Source organism: Lagopus leucura, unplaced genomic scaffold (genome assembly GCF_019238085.1).
Source record: "Lagopus leucura isolate 7727_CA_CO unplaced genomic scaffold, USGS_WTPT01 Super-Scaffold_100001, whole genome shotgun sequence".
Taxonomy (NCBI): Eukaryota; Metazoa; Chordata; class Aves; order Galliformes; family Phasianidae; genus Lagopus; species Lagopus leucura.
Genome location: NW_024962262.1, coordinates 101,855,493 through 101,876,105, shown reverse-complemented (window position 1 = coordinate 101,876,105; position 20,613 = coordinate 101,855,493). Strand labels below are relative to the sequence as shown.

The window sequence follows — 20,613 nt, the reverse complement described above, 5'->3', positions numbered from 1 at the left end:
ACTATGGCCAGGAGTCTTCCCCAGCTGTCTGGACTAAAGGGGTCCTGAAAGCCCAACAGATTGATCTGAGCTTGAGCATGTTGGATCCTCATTGGCAGCCTTGCAGCACCCAGGCTGATCATATGCAATTTAGCAATTTCTTCTGTTGCTTTGAATGGGACCAAAAAAGCATTTGAAAATTATAATTTCTTATGAAGTTTCAAGGCCTTGTGGATATAAACAGATTAAACTTTGACGTGTGTTCAGCTGATGATCTACCATAAGTTAACAGTGTCATGCTGTTTCGAAAAAGACAAGTACCATGCTGAGATGTATAAACAGAGCTGTAGCTTGCAAGGCACATGGAATAATCCTACCACTGCTCAGCACTGATAAGGGCCCAGTGAGAACACTGTGTTCATTTCTGGGCACTGCTCTGCACTAAATTTGGAGACACACTGGACAGAGTTCAGAGGAACGAAACAAGAATAATCTTGAGTTCAGGAAAGCATTGTTTCTTACAAAAATAATGAACGTAGTTTGCTTATTCTAAAAAGAGAAAGGAAAAGAGAATGAGTGGGTAATTAAACTTCTAAATTGGTGTGATTTTAATGAAGTAAGCACTCATCTGTGATAAAAAAAATAGGCTTACGCTGTAACAAAGAGCATTCAAGTTAGAGGTGAGGGGACATTTGCACTGGTAAATGTAGAGGAAGCAAGACTTGGAGTTTGAGTTTGTTGCCCTGGGAGTCTGACATGTCTTCTTTCTTGGAAAGCTCTAAACATGTACAGGTGTTGCTGAGCCCATCCTGGGCTAAAGGTCAGATCCTTTCCTATACAGTCAATACACAGACTTGATCAGCTGCAGTTTAAAGTCATTCTTAGTTCCTCTTAGACGAAGAGGTACTTCAAAAGTAATATATACCAGGAATGTGCCATGTGGCTTTTCACACAAAAAACAAATTGAATATTTCTGACTTCTCTGTATGATTCCTGACAAAACAGTGCTGACTGCAGTAAACTCCTGCTTGTCCCGAGGTGCCTTGTCTTCTCCCCCAGGTTCTGTTTCCACCATGCCTGTAGCTGCCTATTTTCTCTTGCTATTCCTGAAGCCACTCTACATTTCTCCACTGAAGTTTAAGCACACAGCTGCTACTTTATTTCCACTTCCAGGAGCATTCAAAATCAAAAGGTCTGTTGAAATAGAAAGAAAAAAGAAGCTTAGGTAAAGAATAATTTAATGGGGAATTCCCTGGAATTCCCCTAGGGAAAGAAAAGAATAAAAATAGGACTCTGTTTAAAAACATTGCAATGAGAATACTTTTATGTTGTTGCTTTTTTTTTTTAACAGAAGAAATTTCATGGAGTTATGCTTGCTAAATACACATACTGGAGAATAAGCCTTCTGCACTGAATAGCATAGAATCAAAGTATTTACATTTTAATACTAACTAATGCCTTAAACATAAAACTACTTACCAAGGAAAGAAAATAGTACAAAAAGCTTCCTTCTAAGTGTAGTTCCTTGTTAATATAATATTTTTTAATTTACTAGATGAAAACTGCAGGAGCACAGTACTTTGTTTTGTTAGCAGTACAATTTCCACTTGTATTTTGCTACATTTTTATGTCTTTAGGCATGTATTAGCAGGTAATTCAGTTTTTCCTTTAATAAGGAAGAGGCCCATAATCTTAATCTAATTCCTGCAACAAAAGATGATACCAGAGGGTAATAGCTCTTGGTACCGGCAGCAAGCTAATAGCTGCACATCACAGAAACAGTATCTTCAAATATTTTCAACCTCAGGTATGGAGAGTACTAGAAAACTGTTGACAGACTTGTGTTGTATTAAATGAGTTGAAGACACTCGATGCCCCAGCTATTGGATGAATTTAGGTATGGACAGCTGTAAATGTTAGTGGGAAGTTTACAAGGAGCTGTATTGCCTCAGTTTGCTGCCATGGGAATTCTTACATGTACAGCTCATAAGAGGTAGAACCTGTGACATTATTTCTGTTCTCTGTCCCATCTTGAGAACAGCTAGTTCCAAATTATTCGAAGGAGAGGTGCCAAATATTACCCTATGCCATGAATTTATTTTCATTGCCTAATTACTTGTCTAATTGCTTGAATGACTTCTTGGAGTACCAAGTTCTGTAAATACTGCTTTAAAGTTAACCTTTTTTACCAGATTAAATCTGTTTCCTTTCAACTTTTTCTGCTTCAACAAAAGAAGCAAGAATATGAATTCCCTTTTCCTGCATTGAATACTTCAGCCATGTACTGTCTGGTGGCAAAGAGAGTTTTCTAATTATTTAGAAGTTCAACCCACCTCCATAGCATCCCAGTAAACTAAATTACAATGTCTGTTCATGATGAAAACTGCTTCCTTTTACATAAGCAAAGAATCTCAAAGCTAAAAGAAAGAGTTGTTAAAGGGAAAACTGAAAACTGGGAAAAAACAGTCATAAATGAGCAAGCTGTGATCTTAAGCTCACCCTCTTCCTACAGCAGGTGAGAAGTCATTGATTCTACCCCACCTTGTGTGAGTGCTAAGTGCTATGACCCCTCTAAGACCACATAGCCCCCATCTCCTTTTGCCACCTGGGAAGGAGGAGGAGGAAGAGATGCCCCGGTCAGTCATACCATCTCATCTCTTTGTAACCACCATCAGAAATTATCACTCTGTGCTTCAAACATCTGGCTTCTAAGTACTGCATGCTTCCTACAGAAAGGGACCTCTGACCAAAGCTCAAGCTTGTTCCTTTTTGCTTTGCCCACAAGAGCTCTTGCTTATTGATTTAGGCTCTATGTACTGTCCATTGCTTCAGATATCTTTTATTCCACTCTTTCCTTCATGTCCTTTCTTAAACAACACCAAGCTTGCTGCGTGTTCACCAGCTACCTGTCTGTATGGACAGGAGAATCAGCAGTATGCCAAGGTCATTGTGTAAAGCGTTCTTCCGCAGCAGCCAGAGCAGGTCTTCCTCCTTCCATAAGATCAGACACCCATTCTGTAGATCATTGTAAATATTTACATGGGGCATCAGACAGCTGGAGGCCTTTGTAAACCAGAGCAGAATTAAAAGAGTCTGCAGCTGACAAACAAAACAACTGTTTGCATTTCAGTAATGCGTCCTGCAGGAACTGGCAGCATTAGCCTCAGCCAGGCAGAGAGGACATCAGCATGTAAAATGTCTGACATACTTTTCACATATTGTTTGAATCCATAAGAGAAGGGAGGAAGATGACATTTCCTAGCTGAGAAGTGAAAAAGCATTTCCTTCCCTTTTCTATTGGGCAATGAAGAAGCAAGAACCACCACCCACTGGGAAAAAATGAGAACTGAAATTCTCAGGAATAGTTTTCCAGACCCTGACTCTTTGCTCTGATTTGTCACCTGCTAGTCCTGGCTCTGGTCATCCTGTTGTCAAAGGGTCACACATGAATGCCAGAGGTTTCTCAGTAAAAGACACCAGAAGTCAAGGTGTTAAAACAACACACTAACAAGCAGTAGGATATATTATACCCTGGCTAGAGTAGTCTGAGGTAACTCCAGTTGCTTGCTAGAGGAATGCTGCAAAGTGTTTTCTGTCTGACAGTGTCAGCAGCAGCTGGGCATTTCATGTCCATGTTTCAGATTTTGAGGATGGAGCTGAAATACCCATGCACAAGCAAACAAACAAAACCCACCAAAGCCTGCAATGCTAGGTTCCTACAAGATCTTTTAATGTGACTCCACATTTCTTGTTAGAAAACTGTTTGCCTGTACATATTTTGAACTTCAGCCAAAGATTTGATAGCCCTTCCCAATAAATTTGCTGGGAGCAAGGCATAGCTTAAAACAAACCCACGGTAGGGAAGTGCAACATATACCCAGCTGTCTAAGCTGACTGCAGCAGTAGCAGAATTATGTGAGTTTTGTCTCTTTTTTTCCATTGACTGCTGCTTCTGAACCTTCATTTTAACAGAACTGTATGAAATATTCACACATACTTGGTGGTCATACAGAGTGCATAATAATAATAATTATTATTTTTTAATTACTACTTCTACTACTGCTATTATGAACAGGAAACATTAAGAACCCCCAGGATCCTAATGTTTTCCTATAGTAGCTCTTCTTTTGACCTAGGCAGAGGTCGAATCTGTCTAGATATATTCAGTGCAGTATGAGCTGTTCTTATAAAAAATTCTCAGTACTTGAAAACTCATGATAACTTGCTCTAGAAATTCGCTATCCTCAGAATTAGCAATAGATGCTTGACTTTTAGTCTCAAAATTGGCAAACTTCATTATTTTTACTAATAGCTTTTGTACCTGTTCCCAAAGGTTGAAGAGACATTTGTTATGAATTTTTGTGCCCCTCTCCTCCTTTGTAACCATAACCATTTTCATATAATTAAGTTAGCTCTTAATTTGGCAGGCCTGTAGATGTACTGCAGAGAAAATGTATTGAGCACAGAGAGGATGCAATATCTGTCATCCCAACAGGATGCAGACTTCAAAGCTCCACAGCTAAGCCTGGAGTGGTGTGATGACTGAACCTTTCAAGCTTTCATAGTTAATTGTGGAGAAGTATCTTGATTTCAGGTACTTCCCTGGAATCCATTCTCACTTTAGATAAAAAAGTTTTCTCATGACTTTGTTTCATTTTTAGTAAGGATAACTTCAAAACAGAAAGTAAAGACTGACCAATGGAAAAGATGAGATGAATGGGTACCAGAATCTTACCATAGTTCTTTACTTAAAAGGTTTGATTCTTAATGCATTTGATTTTTCATTATTTCCAGTTTTCCCATCCAAGACCCTCCCACAGTGTGTTCTGCTCACTGAGGTCTGATTACAAGTTTTCAGGGTCTCCAAGTGAGACACCACAGTCATGCAGAATCATGGGCAGATTTTGTAATCCACTTCACAAGTGTGGTAGAGTGAGGACATCTGCAAAAACCTCTGCCGCTTATTTGAGGAGGTGCGTCTGTGATCACCGGAGTGCTTGACACTCTTTGAAAGTTGGGATATGTCCTTGGTTGTTGACTGGAGACAGCCTGTGAGGGCATAATGAGATGTTGGCTTGTCAAAGCAGAACCACCGTGAGTGCATGGGGCTCTGCTGTGTGCATGGAATCACTATTGGTGTCTTTATTTTTCAGTTCTCGAAGATGGGCTCTCTGTAACGCTTTGGTCATGAAGAAACAAGGAACACTGAATTGTTTTACAATGGAGAAAACAGAGGGACAAATACCAGCACTGTGGCTTCCACCTTGTTGCTTGTCTCTCTGCAGACATGTGTCCCAAATGCTCTCTGGGCTGTATTAAGGAAAGGAAAATCTTAGACATTACAACATCTGCTTTCTTACATCGTCTTTTCCAATTTTACATCCTATAACCCCTTGGTGAAAGGAGGAACAATGACTTTATATAGCTGCTGTTTGATTCTTTTGCTGTTTACCTGGAACACTGCTGCCTATGGGCCAAACCAACGGGCACAGAAGAAGGGAGACATTATTCTTGGAGGATTGTTCCCCATCCATTTTGGAGTGGCTGCTAAAGACCAGGATCTAAAGTCAAGACCCGAATCAGTGGAGTGCATAAGGTAAGCCACAAAAAGAGAAGATAAAAAGTTCTGGTGGGGAAGTGCTACAAGTGACAAGCTATAAGCTGAGTGTGTAGAGATGCAATCCAGTACTCAGAGAGTGCTGCTCTATAAGGCATTGAGAAGATATGGTGTAAATAACAGGAAAAGCAATTTGTAAGGACTGGAAGTGTGTGCAGTAGAGTGTCACAAGTAGTATTTAGACAGCAAAAGAAGGCAATTACACAGAGCTGCCAAAACTTAAAGGCATTGATGTATCTGGCCATTCACAGTGGATGTTTTAATAGCATCCAAAAATTAGTTTGCCTACCAGAAGGACAGAAAATAAATCTAGTGCCTTTGAGTTCATTTTATTACAGCCATGCCTTGCAGAATAGCTCGGGAGTCAAATTTGGAGATTGTTTACAGTCTACCTCTCATCTTCACCAACTGTTCAGCCCAAACAAGTGGATGAGTGAGAGTGGAATAGATTACTGGAAAAACTTCTACTGAACATATATCTGTACCATTAGGACCTTTGTTTGCAAACTCCCAGATTTGAACTCCATACTTAGTCTTTTCTCACCCAAAGATTTCTCCTTCTCTTTAAACAGTGCATATCAGGTTTTGTCCAGATATTTGGCAATTAACTGGATGGAGAAATACCTGTACAAACTGCTTATCTTGTTATTGAGGTGTGCTCCTTTTTATGAAAAAAACATGGGGATTATTTAACTTCTCAACCCTGTACATACTACACATCACAATTGGGAACTGGCAGAAACAGATTCCAATTAAAACACAAAATAAGTTGATGTTGAATTTTGCCATGCCCTTGCATGGGAGAGCACTTCAGTATTATAGGACCCCTTCTGTAATCTTATGCAAAGAAGTGCATATCTGGAATTATTTGGGCCTCTCATCCTAGTACAGTTCTTTTGCAACGGGAACGAAGAGTTACTGACAGCATTTCTGCTATGCCTACAGATCCCCAGTGCAGTTTCCCACTACCCACTATTTTGATATAGAGCAGAACGTATCCATCTGTGTTATGAGATCGTTCTCAGATTCTCTCACAGGTAGAGGATAGAAAGAAGTGTAATTAAATAGAGGTTCTTGTGGCTTCTTAGTTTCATGCACACAAAAGACATAAACTAAATATAGGTAGAATGTCTTCTTAATGGAGTAAAAAGTAGCTTGTTTCAGTTTTCTTTTCTCACCTGATTCACCATTTTAAAACTGGAATGCTGAAAAGTGATGGAATATTTCAACTCATTGTCTTCTTTACCTGCTCCATGTGGCAGGGAGGACATGCCAGTATTTGCAGCCTGAATATTTTCTGCCAGCACTGGGTCAGTGTCAGTGACTATCTTAACAAGGAAATGCCATTAAAATACACCACAGGAGAATCCTTCCCGAGAACTACTGCAAATTTGTGGTTGCCAAAAGATATATTAGCTGGGTTGTACTGCTAACAGCAGGCATATTCTGAAAACCTAGGCCAGTTGTTATGAGGACTCAATGGGAACACCTTATTGCTATTTGATCTGACAAAGGCAACCTCCACCTGAAATTTATGTGGGTAAAATCTGTATTCCTTTTGCTGCTACACCAAGAATTAGCAGGTGAGGAGATGACTGAATAGGCATTTATGCCATTTTTTCCACATTCCTTAAAGGAACAAGATAAACTGTCACTTAATAACATAACACGAAAAAAAAAATAGTTAATGGAAGGCAAAAAGTCCAGCTGCAGAGGTAGTAGCAGCTGCAATTTGATCAAAGGGATAATTCAGTCACAGATAGCTGGAAGCTCTTTCATTGCATGTCTTTTCCAGGAAAGGTTTAATTCAGAAATAGTTGACTTTTTGAGAGTACTCATCAGATTTTAATGATGGAATGATTAGTCCATGGTGACAGTTCATGTACTGTGGTAAGTTTCTTGTTATTGGTATCTGTTAAATTGAGAGCAGATATTTTTTCTGAATGGATTTTTTACTTCAACCAGTGTATAAATCAGTAGATCCCTCTGGCTGAACTTGCACAGAAACATCATGAGATGGACCATGACCAAAAGGGTCACGGTTTTTGGTTTTGGACTCCATAATTCCCACTTGGTTTTGTGGATGGCCCATTCCTGGAGGTGCTTAAGGCCAGGCTGGATGGGATCCTTGGCAGCCTAATCTAGCGGCTGGCTACCCTGCCCATAGCAGGGGGCTGAAACTAGATGACCTTTGAGGTCCCTTTCGGCCCAAACCATGATTCTATGATTCTGTGGTTAGGTAGTAGTCTAGGGAAGGATTGTGCATGCAGATTCAAAGAACCCAATACATTCTCCTAGTCACAAGCTAGAGTTTTTCATACCACAGTTCATTTTCTTCATTTCTGGTTAGTTGGCTAATCTGGAAAAATCAAATCCATATTTTCTAGGAGAGATACAATGGGCTGCAGGTTCTTCCCCTCGTGGAATCTCCCCAGTCTTGCAGTGTTGTAAACTTTTGTAGGACAGCAAATCAGCTAAAGGAACATAAGCATGCCTATACCTGGCAAGTGTGAAAACTTTTCCATACCTCTGACTACTCTTCTTGCACTTTTCTGAACTTTCTCCAGCTCTACTGTATTGTTTCAAAGCTGAGGCTAATCCATTTTATGTTCATCCCTTTTTTAGATGGGCTTTAATCTCGTTATTACATAAGAAAATATGTCACACACCAAACATCAAGCAAATATGACCCTGATCAGATTTGAACAGCAACAAATCATCAGACCATGTGATACTCTTGCTTTGAGACCAAGAAAATGTCTGAGGATCCCACTGAGACCCTGCAGGCAGTTTGGCCCAAGTCTTCTGGAGTTCAGTATGAGACACTTCTAAGATAATGTGGTTTTCCTTTCTTTTGAGAACTGTTCAACCTGATCTGTTTTGTTTGCATGTCTTTCCACACGTAGCTGTGCTTGGTGCCATACCTATACTCCCAAGCATGAACTCTCTAAATAGATGGGACAGTTCTCCCTCCATTCTCAGTTTTCACACTATTCATATGTTATCTCCTTAGCTCAACATACAAACCTACTCTGCGTACATCGCACATGATTATTTGAAAAAACATTTCCATTACTCAGCAGTGAAAGGAAAAGGAATGATAATTATCTGTTATTTTGTGCTGTTATTTTTGTGCTGATTCTACTGAAAAATTCTTTGCACTTTAAGCAGTGCATTCTAGAGTCCAAAGTGAAAACTTACTCATGATTTTGCAACACCAAATGTCAGACAGGAGAGAGCACATTCTGTTTCCTGTGCTTCAGAATTACATACATGCATTATTGTTTAAGCAACCAAATATCCCGCATTTGATACAAATATACCTTCTGTCTTTGTGTACCTTAGGTGCTGTCACAGCAACATTCCTTATAACATTTGCTGATACGTATCTGATACGCACAGTGGAGACAAAGGCTGAGTGCAGCACAAGCAATCCATGACCCCCATTCCCTATAAGTGCCCACAGAGGCCTGTTCATAACCTGATTCCTCTTTCCTTTCTTGATTTTGGGTAGATAAGCAGTTCTGGTGGTATTATCGTCAGTGTTATTGTTAGCAGTGCTATTGTTAGTAATATTGCGCAGATCAGCCATAGCCATGGATTCCTCTTCCTGTACTGAACTGTTTGCAACATGGATGTACCTATCTAGCCTGCCTTGTGGATGTGTTTGCTAATACTGCTGGAGAACTGTATGCTCATCCTGCTGTCCAAATCTTCCCTACCAACACAAAATTATTTCCATTTTCTCTTTCTCTTCCACCATTTTTAAATTTTCCTTTGTTCTGCACAATTCCCACAACCAAAGTCCTAACTTTTAAGGGTGGTAAGCAGCTCTGTTTACCTCCTGACTAAAGGAATCTGGCCAACAACTGAAGATCTCCCCTTGGAAATTTTAGTAATAGCAGTGGTAGTAGCAGCAATAACATGTAATTAATATACTGGAAATCTAGAGAAGAAAAAAAAAAATTAGCATGTGTTCAACCACTATAGGAAGGGAAGTACTGGTATTTGCTGAGAGGCATGTGCAGCCTTTGCCACCATTCTTGAATAAAGTACATGTCAGCTATGGGAGAGTAAGTGGGAGCTATTTAGGGTTTTAGTGTGGCTTTTTCTCTTCATGGTATTCTTTTGGTTTCAGTTTCATGCCTTGCAGGTGTTGGTAATTGAAGCTCATGAATTCACACGAAGCTGTGAATTCATGGCTTCCTTTCCTTTACAGACACTAACAGATCTCAGTTTCTCCACTGGATCCAGAAAATATGAGCTGTTCTAACCAAACCAGATAAACAAACAAATGACATCTCAGTTTTCTCTTCAGGATTTTGTGCCATCATTAGGGTTTGTCATCCTTTATTTTTTATGACAGTCCCTGTGCATTTGGTGGCTTTGGCTGCATCTTATAGATGGGGAATCTTAGGGAACAACTTGAAGTCTGATTCTGTTAGTAAATCCTTCGGATGTTGCAATTTCTTCATGCAAATTACCAGCCAAATTTCTGAATGGCTGACAGACCATGGCAGTGACAGGTCACATTAGTACCACTGGAAGTACAGCACAGGAGGTCAGCTGGATCTCGGTAACCTGCTGCAAGGTTCAAAGCTGCTTTTACCTATCACTCATGTACACACGAAGCCAGAAGCAACTTATCTAACACCGTTTCTTGGGGTCTTATGATACAATAGGAAAGAATTTATCTGCACAATTTCCATTCACAGAAATTGGAGGAATCATGAAGTCTTGCTTCTGTTAGACCAGCTTAGTGGCACTGCATTCATCTGACTGTATCAATGTTGGCTCTGATGTATTACTGCTGTAAAGCTATCAGTCGACAAAACCAGACCTTGTCTGAAGGTCTATCAAGTATTAGAGAAGACAGAGAGGTTTGTTTTGTCTCCATCCCATTTGACTCTTCTTTATTGTTATCAGCAAAGGTTCAACAGGAGAGAATTACAGGTCTGCTGTCCATGCTACTTTGAAGTAAATTATTAAAGCACTTCAAGAATATTCTGAATTTAGCTCACAGACAACACTCCCAGCCCAACTTTCCCCTGCAAAAGGATGCCAATCCCACCTCAGGCAGCTACAATACAGACCTAGTGCTATAAATGTTCATCAGGAACATTCTGTCAGAAAGGAAAATAAAAGCAGGAATTGATAGATCTCAGGTCATATACTTCAGAAAGTGTGAGCTCACCATTTCATGAAGTTTATCTATAGAAATCTTGACCTTGATTATAAAAACATACCTCAAAACATTTTAAAATGACACTCATCTGTACTCACTCTGTATCTCTAGAATTAAATAATAAATGCATTCTTTGAAATCAAGTGGAAGGAAGTCCAGTTCTTACTGCTTTTGAGGATTCCACCAGAAATATTCCTGCATTTTAATAATTTAAACCAAGTCTTGCTATCAAATGGGCAGAATACTGAATTGAACTTCTGTATCATACCTCACATCAGTAATTTAAAGTGAATTTTCTTAATTTAAGCTTATAAGCACAGGAATGTGTGAAAATTCTCACAATTGTACTTCCCAACTTCTCAGCAATCTTCTCTTTAAGTACATAAAACGCTTTTTGTTTTTTCCTGATTTACACTGGGAGCATGAATATATATGTAGGTCAGTCTGAAAGTAATGCTACCAATTTATTTCCATGAAAACTACAGCATATACAAAGAACACAATAACACTATTTGATAGAGCAAATTCTCAGCTACAAAATGCTATTTTTCAGCTTGGTCACCACCTTTAGCTACGCATTCTTGCCAGTGGTGGACAAGAGCCTACATGACGCACTCATAAAAATCTACACCAGTAGAGGTGACCCACTGTCTCCACTGCTAAAAGGCAACCACCAGCTCACTACGTTCACATCCACTATTTGGTTTCCACAAATGTCCAGCAAGTGTTGATGAATGTCAGGGGTGCCACTTTTTCCACGCAGAGGAATTCATTGACACACCTTTGCTTCATCTGCACTTCTGTGTGAGATACCATTTGTCAGACTGCCCCTATGCTGCCACCTGTCACATGGCAACAACATGTAACAGAATATTGTTGAGAAGGTTCAGCTTCTACTGTCATATCACCAACATCCGCCTCTGACATTATGGGCCAACCTAATAAAATTTGAGGCATTATTTTTGGAGCAGCCCTCACAGTTCCTCGCTTCAAACCCTATTTTCATTTTATTAAAAATATCTGTGAAAAAAAAAAAAAAAAAAGTAGCCTTCTAAAAGGAAATGTCATAAAACTCCTCCTTGCTGCCATTCTGATCTTCCCAGGGGGCATTACTGTCCATGTGAGGCAGCTTGGGGTGCCTGTCATATTTTTTCGTGTACAGAGCATTCACTGCCTTATTCACTATGAGACTTGCCCTTTTTATTTCAGATCTCTCCCATTGCCTTTCACTCCCTAATGGTTTGGAAATAGAGCAAAAAAAGTAGTAATCCAAATGACCAAATTACTTCTAAATGTTCTTTTAGAACATTCCTGTTCTGATAGGTGTCCATTCTCCAATGATGTTCTTTAAAAAGCCAGATGTGTCTTTGGTCATAAATTATAACTAAGAGTTTTTATTGATCTCAGCCTTTCTGACTTGATATTGCTCAAGGTATTTGTACTGAAACCATGCTATCTGTTCTTCAAGGTACAGCCTCAGAGCAGAACTTTTTTTGGAAGCTAGCCAAAGATCTCTGGTGAAATGAAGTTAGATAAATGACCTAAAAATAAACCTTAAATGTGATATATTTAGAATTTCTGATTCCAGATGAATCAGACAGAACTCTTCTAATGGAAGTAATGTGGCTACGTTAATTCAGTTTTGAAGAAACCAGATGTAGGAAACACATTTTGGAATCAACTCATTTTATCCAGTAATTAAAAAGTGTTCAGGTCATGTATCTTGGAGATCAAAAGGCCATGATTTCGTGGAGCTCATCTTTTGAAGCCTTTGCTTTGGTATGGATATCTCAAAGCATTTTGAAATAGCACTTATCTGAATTCTAAAATCTAGCATTTTATATAGAATCGATTCTGGGGCTGTTTCCCCAGGCTCTGCCAGTTCTGGGTCCCATCAGTTCTTCCAATGAATCTCAAGCATAACAGCTTTAACACCTTCCAGTTTCCAAGCACAACTCAAAACCAAACCATAGAACAGCTGCAGTCTGACCTGTAGTACATTACAAGGAAGGGCAGGTGCCAGTTCTATGTCAATTTAGCCAAACCAGATGAGTTGTCTGAAAACGTAACAGCTTCAAAGACACACATCCGGTTGCTTTTTTTGGTAAGTAAAATTTGAGAAGAACACATGTCAAAGCTACTTTTTTTTTCCTGCTGCTTTCCTTGAAGAAGCTTCTCTCTGTTTTGGGTTATTAGTTACTCAGCATCAGTTTCTGTCTCATATGATGCTCTGCGCATAACCCAGGTCATGGCACACACTCTTGCCTCCACACCCTAGCTGTGGCTTTTCTCCTTGCACAGCTCAGAGACAGTCAGAAAAGACAGCTTCTCCACTTTGGGGAACAGAAAATGCTTCAAAAAACAGTGTTTCAGTTTCACAGGACAGCTCTGGTGGTGACATCTTATCTTGTGGCTAAAGCAGGCATATGAGAAAACCAAGTATTAATCGTGCAGTGAAAACAGTGAAATACATAACAAGCAGATAAGAAGTTATGTTAGAATTCATGCTTGTAGCATATCTCAATTCTCAGGTAAAAGCAGGTTAACAGTGTTCTCTCTCACTGTAAAGCATGTGATACGAGACCTGTTGTTACAGATGAACAAATTTTCCAGAGTAGAGCTACCAGGCATCCAGCAGCATGCCAGTGCTCTGTCTCATCCCACACTGCCTGCCTAAAGCCATCAGAAGCTGGCACACAAGGCATCCTTGAGCCCAAGTTCCCGAAGGCATCATGTTCATGCTTAGCAGACACTGCCATCTGTATTCAGAAACATGTCAGAGGAGCCTGGAAGGCAATCTGATAAGAGAAGCTTTATGTTAGAGCATTTACTCAGGAATTAGGAGACTCATGGAGAAGTATCCCATGAAGAAGAACCAGACCTCCAAGCATTCTCTCTTTTAACTTTCTCAGATTTTAGGGGACTTAGAAAAGTTTGTCTCTTCCTCATAACTCCTGAATTGAGCTCCCAGAATGATGAGTTATTTTGGTTTCAATAGGGACAGAGCTGAATTTCTTCATAGCATCTGGTATTATGCTGTGTTTTGACTTTAGGAGAAAAGCAATGTTGATAACACACTAATGGTTTAATTGGTGCTGAGCAGTGCCACACAGAGCCAAGAGTGTTTCAGTTTCTCAGCTTCTCATACTGTCCTGTCAGTAAGGACACGAGGAGCTGGGAGGGAGTAGAACAAGGACAGTTGACACCAAATGGCCAACAGGATATTCCATACTATGTGACATCATGTGAAAAAAACTTGAAAACTGAGGGAAGTTGACTGGGGATTTGGAGCAGCCACTGCTTGGAAGTGGTGTAGGCATCAGTCAGCAAGTCACCAATTATGTCATGCATCACTTCTTTTGTAAATACATATATATTTATGTAAAATTGTCATTAATGTTATTTCTGCATTTGCTGCCTTAGTAAACAGTTTTTATCTCATCCTACAAGTTCTACTTCTTTCCGATTCTATCCCCCATCTCACTGCAAGCAAAAGGCTGTGTGGTGCTGAGCTGCTGCCAGATCAAACCACAACATAAGTTGAAAAGCAGAACAAAACCTCTAGCATATGCATACTTGTTTTGTAACCACTGGAGATAAAAGCAGAAGTTTGTAGATTCAGAAGGATGCAAGACTGAGGTAGATAGCATAAGCTGCTTTTGTCTTTTCATCTGGAATCCTTCAGTCACTTTTGTCTCAGCCTTGGTCTCCTCACCTTTGTTTCCCTCCTTCTCACTCCATTTTATTTTTATTTGTTTCACTCACCTAGGTATAATTTCCGAGGCTTCCGCTGGCTCCAGGCTATGATCTTTGCCATAGAAGAAATAAATAATAGCCCAAATCTCCTTCCCAATATGACCTTGGGATACAGGATATTTGACACTTGCAATACAGTCTCTAAAGCCCTTGAGGCCACTCTGAGTTTTGTGGCCCAGAACAAGATAGACTCCTTGAACCTGGATGAATTCTGCAACTGCTCAGAACATATCCCTTCCACCATTGCAGTCGTGGGGGCAACCGGCTCTGGGGTTTCCACCGCTGTGGCCAATCTGCTGGGACTCTTTTACATACCTCAGGTATGCCTTCACTTGTCTTGCTTGGGTTACAGAAGTACCCCCTGCTTCTCTGCTCTGTGATATTGACGTTTGGAAAAGGTTACATTATGGAACTCTGATGGAGAGCTGCACTGCTTCTTACGTGCTCTGACTCTGTTTCAAACAAAAGAAGGTTTGGAAATGCAGAGACCCTAACTATATACAGTAACTGAACACACTTGGAGGGCTAAATGGTAATACAACTGTGAGAATCACTGGCTTTCTGAAGGGGACAGTGGTTTATGTGATAGAAAACAGTCTATTTCCCTCCAAACTTACTGTGTCAATTTCAAATGAATTCTTTTATTAGTAAAAGATGCAAGTCTTCAGTCTCACACTTGTCCGATATGCATTTGGGCCAGTACAGATACGTGCAGTGGCTGTGCTGGGTTCTCCATTCTGCTCTCTGCTGTGCACCAGAAGGGCTCAAGGGGAGTTTAGCCTCTTGTTTAATCTTTCCCACTTCACATGGATCCTCAAAGAGAGAGAGGATATAAAATGTGTGTTTTTTCTTATGGCAGAAATATGACTTCCTAGAAATCTGTAATCCCCTAACACAAAGATTACCAATTGGCCAGTGACAGCGTCCAGCTAACAACAACCTAGCCTAGGAGGCAGGTTGAGGTTTAGATTCAGAGAAGGATAGAGGCTAAGAGGCTCAATCTGCAAACACTGCTAATTTAGACAAGTCATTGGCAGCTGCCAGCTACAACAGCTTAGTTGTGACATTACTGCAGTGTGGTGACTCTTCAGTCAAGTCCACCTCCCGTAGAACAGACTTCATTCCTTGCCAGCCATTCTATCTCTGATTACTCAAGTAGGTGACCTGGAAAGCAGTTGCCTCTGCTGATAAGGTGCTTTAAAGGGTTCTTCAAGGGTGACCCACTTTCTTTTGACCCAGGACCTCCAAAATGAGGTTTGTGAGAGTTTGTAGATATGTCCCACCTTGTTCCTGGGTTATCTGTGTGGTGGTGTAGTTATGCCAGGTCCTGTGCCAAAGCATTCTTTTCACTCTGTTGACTTTACTGGGATTGGGAAGAGCATCCGTAGCCCTATGCTTTTATTTAGCAAAGGTGTTACTCTGCCCAGACCCTAAGCAGAATATGAGGCAATCATATTATAGCCTAATGTTGCATCTGCTGCTTTTAGATATTTGCACTGAGTGCGTTTTATGTAGAGTACTCACTTTCAAGGTGTTGCCTTGTGTAGCCTAACACTTCTAGTTCCCCTTCTGAAATAGGTGCCATAAATTACAGGAGGCCTTGTGACAACATTGTGTCACACTGTGCTCTCAAGTCTGTCCTGAGAGGATAGCTCTTCATTTCAGGCAGGGCTCCAATTCCCACCTCTAGCACAAATGAAGAAGGAAGGATTCTTGCTTGCCTGGTGAACAGTAGCATATCTTGTCTGTTTAATGTTATCAGTTTCATTCCCTTGCAGAAATCTTAAGAAATGGTGATTGGGTCTCTGAGCAGGACAAGAATGGTTTAAGCCATGACCAACAACTGCTGTCTGAATATTGCTCAGAGAAGCACTGTAAGGTGGTGTGTAATACACTCTGTGATGACAGATTAAAGCATACTGTTAATTTACACATCCCATCACCATGTGAGCAAGGGCTGTTGAGAAAAATTGGTGGGCTGGACAGAGCATAGAAGATGTTTGTAGTTTTCAGAACTTTCCTCTGAACAGGGAATGATGTTTGTGCTACAGGGAAGTGGCCTTATCTAGTGGTTACAGAAATACAGAGGTCAGGAGGTTCAGTTCTCTGCATGGAATGAAATTTCGACCAGGTGGCTGAAGTTTGACAGCTGAAAGCAGGCTTTTAAACTGGGAGCTGTTGGTCAGCATTAAAATATGCATTATCGCTGCCATTTTTAGCAATGCCATTAGCAAATCCTTGTTTTATAGACCCTACATTTCAGTATTAGTTGGAAGTATATTTTGCAGTTAATGTAAGGCTTATTACTCATTTTGCTGACATAGAACCTGAAATGCTTCTTAATATCTTACTTTGGTGTACCCTGTAAAATTGCTAGTAGTTAGGAATAAGGGAACTCGTTAAAAATAGGCTTTTCCATGTTTAGAGTGAATACTAGGACAAGCTTAAACTGGAAGCTCCCAAACAAATGGGTGCTGGAAAGGTTGGGGAAGCCACTGTAACTTCATCTGAGGTCAGCTCCTTTGGTGTGTCCAGGTCTGGCTCTTGTACACTAAAATACAGAGAGAAAAATTCAGCTATTAGGTCTCTTACAGCATCTGCAGGAGTACATTTCTTGGTTGTATTTTCAGGTTGAAGGCTGTGGGAGAATAATTAAGGGCAGGAGCATGACCAGGGGAAAGTGCGGCTCTGTAAAAGGATGATTTGTTCCTGTGGCCCTTGAAACTGCACTGGCAAATCTCGTTCTTTTCTTTCTTGCAGAAACACTAAATGCCAGAGTTTAAGGAAGAGATAAGGTTTTATATAAATTTCCACTTTGTACAAAATGAACTGTTTATAGAAGATTTTTCAAAGTGAAAGGCAATCCTAAAGAGTTCAGATACCAATGTCGAAATGGAAAGATAAGTGAGATTTAAAAATTCTTCAGATCTTTAAATTATTCCCTTTGAGGTTTTATTGTTTCCCAACTTGTAGAAAATCCAAACTATATCTTAAGAGCATATGGCACTTGTTCTGATTAGGAAAAAGAAAACATTTCCTGATAGCTTTAGAAAAGAAAATGAAATCCCATTTTATGTTAAAATACAGTGGCTCTTGGAGTGTGAAATCCTGCTGGCTTCCTTACAGATTCTGGTCATCAATCAGGAGTCATGGTAATGATAGAATTAACCTACCCATGGTCAAGGCCAGTGATGCACGTAATGATTCTCTTACTTCATCTGGCAAGATTTTATGTAACAGGCTCAGGTTCCTGGTGGAGCCTGTTTAAGGATGGAAACAGAAGTGCCACCCATAGCTCACCTATTTGCGATTCCCCCAGGCTAGTCTCAGTGTCTCTATTCCTGGTCCTCAGCCTTGTGAGGGCAGGCACTTGCTCCAGCCCTTCAGGTCTGAGCAGCAGCTCCAGTATGTGTGTCTTCAGGACACCCATGCGTACCACAGGCAAAGAGGACACGACTGGCAGTGCAGTGCCAGCCTTCCCTTCTTCTCATCCAAGGTTACATAGGTTGGCAGTGATACTAGGTAAATGTACACATTTTATGCCCAGGCCATTCACGTCATGGTCTGTTTTCTTGTTCTCTGCGCTTTCACAGGTCAGCTATGCCTCATCCAGTCGTCTCTTGAGCAACAAGAACCAGTTCAAGTCCTTCCTCCGCACAATCCCCAATGACGAGCATCAGGCCACTGCCATGGCAGACATCATCGAGTACTTCCGCTGGAACTGGGTGGGAACGATTGCAGCTGACGATGACTACGGCCGGCCAGGGATTGAAAAGTTTCGGGAGGAAGCGGAGGAGAGAGACATCTGCATTGATTTTAGCGAGCTCATCTCCCAGTACTCAGATGAAGAAGAGATTCAGCAGGTGGTGGAGGTCATCCAGAACTCCACGGCACGAGTGATTGTGGTTTTCTCCAGTGGACCAGACTTAGAACCCCTCATCAAAGAGATTGTCAGGCGAAACATCACTGGCAAGATCTGGCTGGCAAGTGAAGCCTGGGCCAGTTCATCCCTGATAGCCATGCCAGAGTTCTTCCGTGTCATCGGCAGCACCATTGGGTTTGCACTGAAGGCAGGCCAGATCCCAGGCTTTCGTGAGTTCCTGCAGAAGGTGCATCCCAAGAAGTCTGCCAACAATGGTTTTGTCAAGGAGTTTTGGGAAGAGACGTTTAACTGCTATCTCCCCAGTGAGTCCAAAAATTCTCCAGCTTCAGCTTCCTTCCACAAGGCCCATGAAGAGGGCTTGGGAGCTGGAAATGGTACAGCTGCCTTCCGACCTCCATGCACAGGTGATGAGAACATCACCAGTGTGGAGACACCATACATGGACTTCACGCATTTGCGAATATCCTATAATGTATATTTGGCAGTATATTCTATTGCTCACGCTTTGCAGGATATATATACTTGCACTCCTGGGAAAGGACTCTTCACTAACGGGTCCTGTGCAGACATTAAGAAGGTTGAGGCATGGCAGGTAAGTCCTCTCAGTATCAAAGCGTGCCTAAGCAATATGTTCATAGGAAAAATAAGAAAAAAAAAGGGAAAAAAAAGAAAGCTGTCCTGTAGCACCTCCAGGCTATTTGGGGAGGAATGACACTGTCCTGGGTCTTAGACACACAGACAGGTTCCTGAATTTTGCATATAGCTGGTGGAAAGTTAGGTGCTTGCTTCCACCCTGCATTAAATGTAATTTGTGTTAGGTTTGCCTGCAGTAGAAGGGGTTTAAATTAAGCTAAAATTTCTTATATTTGCTACAGGCCAAAAGTGCAAACACAGACAATTACCATGGCCAGGCTGACGCAAGGTAACTTGATCATATATTGAGCCCATACATAAACAAGTGGGCCTGCAGAGAACACATAAACAAGGAAAACAGTTTGTAGAGTTCATTTTCTTTGGCAAGTTCCACAGATTTTGCAATCCCACAGCAATTTTCCATACAGGCCATATTTTTTTCCCACAAGTTTTCAGCTTGTATAGGATCAAACTAAAGCAGGCTGAATAATTAAGGAAAATAATGAGTGGTTATTGGACAAATAACAGAGCTGCTCTGATTTGGCAGCTGTACTTGTGAACTAACAACATGATACTAACAGTGCATTCAGTAGTTCAGTCGATATGTTCTGCTCTGTAGCGCATATGATACTCTGGCATTCTGTCTGCTGATCCTTTATGAATAATCTACACCCTATGATGTGTTTGACTGTGTTATCCAATGTTAAATTCAGTATGAATTTTTAATATCCGTTGCATTCTCAAATCACATAATTAGGTTTAAGGTAGCAAGGGTAATGGGAGGACAGGGGGCCTAGATGATCTTGTAGGTCCTTTCTAACCTTGTGATTCTATGATTCTGTGGTTCTATGAAGGCTAACAAATGAAGACATGCCAAATATGCAGCAAATTTATTTTCCCTGTTCCAGTCATCACATAAAACTTGGATCCAAACACATCTGAAATCATAATAACACTGGTGAATACAAGAGTACCACGTCCTTGTTTGCTTGTGTAATTCCCTCTGTTTGGGATAGTCTGAGCAAAATAGAAGCTACCCGTGCCACAAACTTTGGCTCAGAATTTGCATATGTATAAACTGCAGTTTAGTTTCCATCTAGTCAATATACAGTCAGTAATACATAAACATCAGTCAAATCAAAGTAAAAGTTTTGTCTTGAAACCTGCCCTCTTTATCTCTAGGTATCCAGTTCAGGTTGCCAAAGCCACACTACTTGGAGTTGATGAGTGCAGGATTCAATCCTGGTGTAGGGTAATTCTGCAATTGCTGGCTCTGATGTTTGTCTTTGAATGCTGTTCTGCTTTTCAGCGGCATACAAGTAGAACTGAGCAAGTCATACACAGATTGGGCTTTCACTTGTATAAAAAAAATGTTCCAGAATGAATATTCATTCCCTCATGCCTTGTCACTCTGGAAACTAAAAATAGCAGTATGTGCACACCATACCAAAGTAACGTGTTTGTTGAGGATTACAAAATGGGGAAGAAAATTTTAGTTTACTTTTGTGTTTTTTTTCCTTTTTTTTTTTCTTTTTTTTTTGGGGGGGGGGGTGTTTTTTT

General features: G+C 40.6%; 1 protein-coding gene across 1 annotated transcript in view; it reads left to right on the top strand.

The window, feature by feature from the left end:
* The window catches only part of CASR (calcium sensing receptor), a 71,245-nt gene that overhangs the window by 30,133 nt on the left and 20,499 nt on the right, over positions 1–20,613 (top strand). The window contains exons 2-4 of the mRNA XM_042867355.1: positions 5,133–5,575; positions 14,551–14,857; positions 18,131–19,012. Coding sequence (XP_042723289.1) covers positions 5,391–5,575; positions 14,551–14,857; positions 18,131–19,012 — 1,374 coding nt within the window. The 5' untranslated portion in view covers positions 5,133–5,390. The remainder of the gene's footprint in view (positions 1–5,132; positions 5,576–14,550; positions 14,858–18,130; positions 19,013–20,613) is intronic.